We start from the raw sequence: 5,982 nt of genomic DNA on the forward strand, positions 1-5,982 counted from the left end.
CACATAGTATATATGCACCTGTATCTATTTATATGTATTTAGACTATATATATGTACCGCTGCATACGTTGGTTACCTATATATGTACCTATGTATCTAGGTAACATGTATTGGTGTATGTATGTTTGTCTGTCTTGTTTCTGTACCTAAGTATATAATCTACGAATGTATCTATATGTATATATGTTTAAGCATGAGTTTTTTTTATCCATGCTCATGTGTGGTGCGTGTGTGTATATATATATATATATATATATATATATATATATATATATATATATATATATATATATATATATTATTTATTTTGTTTGTCCGTATGTTTACTTGATTTTAAATGGTTTTGTGCTCTGTATGATCCATGCTATTTGTCCTACTGTTGTGCATTACTGCTTTATGTGTTCTCTTTTTTGGTTACTGTGTATGGTTGCTTCTTGCTAGGAGCACATAACTCTTACAGGTACGTATCTTTTGCCCTATCTTTTCGTTTTTATGAGCACTTCTGGCCGGAGGTCCGTTTGAAAGCAATCTCTTTTGCTCTAGAGTAGAGGGAGGGACGACCTTATCTAGGCGCGGGTTCTATACCCGCGGCTGGAGTAGTGACTTCCTTCTAATCTAGGATACGAGGAATGATTGTCTACATCCACCTCTCCCATACCCCACTTTTGTGGGATTGGGTATTGTTGTTGTTGTTGTTGTTGTAAGGAGATGAAAGTCAGGTATACATGAAATTGTACAAAATATCAGTATGTCAGCTGCTGCAGTACCACAACAAGGTTATTGGACATAAACAAGATACAAGAAACTGAAGCTCAACGGTGTTAACTGCTCAAAATGTATGAAGGCAAAATCATGTGTGTGCAGTTCCATATAATTGCCCAAGAACCTGCAAATAATTAGAATGATCTGGTTAACAAGAGGAAGATAATGAGCAAAATGTTTACCATCCTGTAAATTTAAAGTCATATTAATCGCATAATTTTACCTTGATATTTGATGATTCAAGATTTGAGGGGACCGCATATTAACTGTGAACCTTGAAGCAAGATACATATGGGAATAGTTGAAGAAGTTGTTCACGGCTTCGTTTCTACAATTTCAATGAATGATTTACATGATTAACCTTTTGATACACATTTCAACAAATAAAACTAAGTACTCCAACATCTCACCAAAAAGGTAAAAGTTTAAACTACTACTTGGGTCAAAGTTTATCCTAATGAGGTTTAGATACTTAAAACTATGACTTGCCTTGATGCCGATACATCCGTTCACATCAAGTGTTGTGATTGTGTTTAAGCAGAACTCCGAGAGGGCCTCTAAGCATCTATCAGTAACACCAACAATTCCAAACAAGCTGCATTGCATATTGTACAACCATCAAATAAAATACAGAGGACATTACAAAGAGCATACTAAATTACTAATATCCAAGGTTGCAAAAATCGCAACTCAGGGAGTACTCGGATGTTGACCAAGTTTAACTTTGACCAATTTTAACCAAATTTTGACTAATTTCTGTGTTTTGGCCCGATTTTCAGAGTAATCCCTAGTTTTGGCTGAGTTTGACCGAATTTTGACCGAGTTTGACCGAGTATTCGCCGAGTTAATTTCGATTTCTGCAACACTGCTAATATCCTCAAGATTGCTGACAATAAAAATATATATACGGGTCGATTTTGGCTAGTTAAATTTATTTCAATTGAGTCAAATATGTCAAACAAATGAAATCAGAAAATTAAACTAAAAAGGGAACAAATCAAATCCGGACAGTTGAAACCTGAAGGGTTAAACCAATCTTGCCAATTTCAACCCATGCCAAAATAACCTGTTACAATTTACCTAAGATACTCAAGAGAGGTGCAACCTTGGGCTATAGCTATGACACCCACATCAGTTACACGTACACACCTTTAAGAAATGTTTAATAAACATTAGACCAATAGCAGTAATAAAAAGAGCGTAAATTTGAGGTTATAAAACCTATATATTACCATGTCAAATTGAGGGTACGCATATTTTTGCATTTGGCTATAGAGAAAAGCCCTTCATCAGATATATTCTGTCATAAAAATAGGTACTATAAATAAATTTCGTAAACCAAGGTAATTAGATAAATTGATCATATACCTGACCACCACAAAGATCTAAGAATATGAGATGCGTCAACAGCGATAATTTCTTATAAACTCTATCTGTAAAGCTAATAAACATAAACAATTTCTTTATATTATCAATTATCAAATTATCTTAATAAGACACAATTGACCTACATTTTCAATTTAGTTCAGGTTACCTTGAAAGTGCATAAAGATTTAGACTTTTCAGACCAGAGCAATTGACCAGTATATGTTGCAAACCCCCATCTGTTATCTTGATGCACCTACATAATGAATGTCCACAAAATATAAAGTATTAAAATCGAAAAAAAAAATCCAGATATCAGAAAGGTCATAATGGTTATTTCTAACTACTTGATGCGCTAACCATGGAATTACAAAATAATCAAGTGTTTAAGATACAAAAGTTGGTTGTAAAGCATTTGAATACACTGTAAATAACTTTGAACCCATTTGACCCGTAAATAATAAAACACGACCCAAATCAGCCCACCAATATGTAAATGGGTCAAATGAGCACCATCATCAAATAACATACCGAGTGATATCCAGTGACTCCAGATGCTGATAATTCTCAGAAACCATTTGTAAACTTTTATCTGAAATACCCTGTGTTCCCACATCACAGCATTTTATTTTATCATAAAAATATATCAATCCATAGAAATTTAAGGAATATGACAAGATAAATATGTTGATAAAATAATATACTCATAAGTCTGTTCAATCATTCACTATACATATTCAAGATAAAAAGCACATAGCATATCAACGAATGTTAGCATAATTCAACAAAGGTATAAATAATTGCCAATTATAATTGTATACCTTACAGCCACTTAAGTTCAAATCAACAATATGCTTGCAGTTCTTCACCAAATGTGATATGCTAACATCTGTAACCCTGAAACAGAGTATACAATAAGAAGGCATAACAATAAATCGGGATATAAAAAACGAAATCATGTGAAAGTGTTTGTACCTTACGTTCCAATAGATGGAGAATATTTTTAAAGATGGAGATACACCAGTTATAGCCTCGATTCCCTTATCAGATATTTTTTGGCAGCCATTAAGATTCAAATGCTCCAGATTATTAAGGGAACCTGAAAACTGAAAAATTCACTTTATTTAAGTATATTAAGTAGCTAAAGAACATAACAGTTTCGATATAAATCCACCTTGTTCCTAAGAATTTCGAGATGCTGATCTTCAATATGTTGAGCAAACTCAAGAATTATTTGTTTCACATGATGATATCTTGTCTGCAAAATTAAAAACAGAACCACGTTCTAAATATCTGCAGATAAAGTATAATTCCAATTCTTTGAAAAGATAAAAGCTTTTCTTGTCAAGAATAAAAAGAAACATAAACCAAATCCCCACAGTAATACCGATTTATAATCTGTTCAATCGGGACAACTAAAAGTCTGAAATATTAGATAAAAACTGTTATGTTTCTTAAATTTAATACTTAAGAACAATGGGCCAGGTAATAGACATGTCAGGAAAGCTTAAACCTAAGTCATAATCAAAGCATCTAACAAGTCGCAACCAGGAAACTAACAATTAAAATAAATAAACTAAAATAATAAAATTCAATAATAACGAACAACCACTAAAGTTCAAAGATCACGTTCATTCACTGCGAAGATTATGATTGCTTGTGTTTGTTTATGTTTGTTCGTTAAGATGATAAAAAAAATAAATATGAACACGGAATGAACATAACAAACACAAACGAGCAAATATATAAATCCGAACACCGTTAATGTTACTATCATTATTGTTGATACCTATTTCCGGCTAGCGACTAGCGTCAACAATTATCAGTACAGATTGTAGAACTTAGCGTGATGTTTACCCTCGGAACAAATATCCCTGCAGACCCGGATCACAGCCCGAGTACGGTATGGTGGCTTAATCAATCTTCCGGAACCAAACTATGAAGTGGTCCGCTCTGCAGTTAAGTGTACAAGTTATAGAATGAGAAAGTATTGTGTGTGAGAGAGAAAGTGTGTTCTCTGTCACCAGTCCAAGTGTCCTCCAAATGATAACCCAGATGGCCTATTTATAGGTGTAAGAGCTCCTAAATGTTCGGAGGTACACATGTCACTTTATTAGTGGTTGTTTTATGCTAAAAGTAAGTAACGGACTTTGATCTTTATGCATACATGGCATACGGGTTGCTCACGTGCTTATTACTTTGATATTTAGGGCTTATGCATTTGATGCAGCCTACGCGGATTACGCAAGACGCTGGACGGCCCGATTATTATTTGTTATAGTTTTTGAACGGATAACGCTAGACGTGTAACTGCTAACTTCCCCCTTTTTATGCTATTTTCATGCATTCTGAACGTCTTTTCCGGTTATTATGTGTCCAAACCATAGTGTACACCATTAATTATTCAAATATCTGAACCTTAACAAACAAACAATTATCGAATGTTCATGAACATTTAACGAACAAAAAAAACATGAGCATATGCATTCGATAACTAAACAAATGAACTTGAATTTTATTAACCTAGCAACAGAATCTGGTTTCGATTATAGTAGTAAATAGAAACAAACCAGAGAAAGGGCAGCTAAGAGTCGATCACCGGCATTGTTCATTTCATGGAAATCAAGGACCTGCAAAGTTCAGTTAAAACACTAATAATAATAATAATTATATATAAGTTTAAGATGACATAAATAAATAAAATAAAAAACATAAGGAATTAGGGTTTAATGATGAACAATCAAGAGAAAATGAAATTACGAGCCATAAAGAGAGGGATGAAAGGAGAGTGCGATTGATAGAAGAAGAAACGAGTAATAGAGAGATGAGGTCTGATTGAGCAAGTTTTAGTCCTCCTCCTCTTGTTGTTGTTGTTGTTATTATTTTCATCACTTTTGGTACTGTTTCACTACTCCATACTTGCTGCTGCAGCTGATGATGTTCATCATTTTCCCCCATTTTTGTGACTTTTTGATTTCTGATTTATGTTTTCATCGGAGAGAGATTGATATGCCCGTACGACTGCCAGGGAGGTAATTGTTACTGTACGAACGCTTTAATCTAAATATGTACTATGTATGTATACTGTAATATTTGATTTAATTTATTTTTGTTCAGTTTTTGATTTTTTTTTGTCGAAAAGCAAGATTAGATTAAAACGAGCCCACTAAGGGGGGAAACCCGTACAATAAGGATCAACAAAGGAACACACAAGAGAAAAACTCGACTACAACCAAGTTGCGGAGAAAGCAACTACCAAAAAACTATGCTACACAAGACAAGACCATGGATTCGAGATCCAACCTAACCACTCTAACTTTCTATTCTTCAATCTATTAGAGATCCATTCGAAAGACTTGAGTTGAATCTCCAAAAGCCCCGTAGAACCGCTCCATGAAGAGTTAGAAAACACTTTTTGGTTTCTATTTTTCCAAATCAAGTAACCGCACGTCCATTCAATTGCTTGCCAAATACTCGACCAAAGAGGGGATAAGGATCGATTACATTTTCCCCGAAAGATTTCATTAATACTTAAGTTCGAAACCGAACCTAAGCCCCACCATTTATAAACCCGCACCCAAATATCCATTGCATGATGATGTGCGAAATCGTGTCTATAATTTATCTTAAGGAAAATACCGGTTTTAAAGATTGCTACACACTAACGGGCAGTGTACCCGATCGTGTAGTAGTATAGATAATGGTAAAATCCGTGTATCGTTCCAAGGACAGTATATCAGTCAAACTAGAATTAGAAACTATATTATGATTAACTAAGTTAATTAAAGTAAAAGTACAAGTTTTATGTTTTGTGGCTGTTTTAACGATTTAGCCAAATCAAAGAAGGTTAAATGT

The 5,982-nt window shown here is 34.0% G+C and overlaps 1 protein-coding gene across 1 annotated transcript; it reads right to left on the bottom strand.

Annotated features, from left to right (window-relative positions):
• Positions 1–707: 707 nt before the first annotated feature.
• LOC139898646 (F-box protein At3g58530) lies at positions 708–5,241 on the bottom strand. Its single transcript, XM_071881403.1, has 13 exons — positions 4,888–5,241; positions 4,698–4,757; positions 3,302–3,385; positions 3,103–3,233; positions 2,949–3,024; positions 2,659–2,729; positions 2,297–2,383; positions 2,131–2,203; positions 1,995–2,062; positions 1,843–1,911; positions 1,252–1,357; positions 986–1,090; positions 708–886 (listed from the first exon to the last, which is right to left on the bottom strand). The coding sequence occupies exons 1-12, from the start codon at positions 5,083–5,085 to the stop codon at positions 1,025–1,027; spliced, it is 1,089 nt and encodes a 362-aa protein (XP_071737504.1). The 5' UTR covers positions 5,086–5,241; the 3' UTR covers positions 708–886; positions 986–1,024.
• Positions 5,242–5,982: the final 741 nt, after the last annotated feature.

This window comes from Rutidosis leptorrhynchoides, chromosome 3, assembly GCF_046630445.1.
Source record: "Rutidosis leptorrhynchoides isolate AG116_Rl617_1_P2 chromosome 3, CSIRO_AGI_Rlap_v1, whole genome shotgun sequence".
NCBI classification, from domain to species: domain Eukaryota; kingdom Viridiplantae; phylum Streptophyta; class Magnoliopsida; order Asterales; family Asteraceae; genus Rutidosis; species Rutidosis leptorrhynchoides.

What these genes read in the sequence shown, in the direction of transcription:
- LOC139898646 (XM_071881403.1), bottom strand. Translation starts at nt 5,085, where the DNA reads ATGGGGGAAAATGATGAACATCATCAGCTGCAGCAGCAAGTATGGAGT. An exon ending in TCCATCTATTGGAACGTAAG is followed by an intron (nt 3,025 to 3,102) that starts GTACAAACACTT and finishes ACTCTGTTTCAG; the next exon opens with GGTTACAGATGTTAGCATAT. An exon ending in TAGATCTTTGTGGTGGTCAG is followed by an intron (nt 2,063 to 2,130) that starts GTATATGATCAA and finishes TTTTTATGACAG; the next exon opens with AATATATCTGATGAAGGGCT.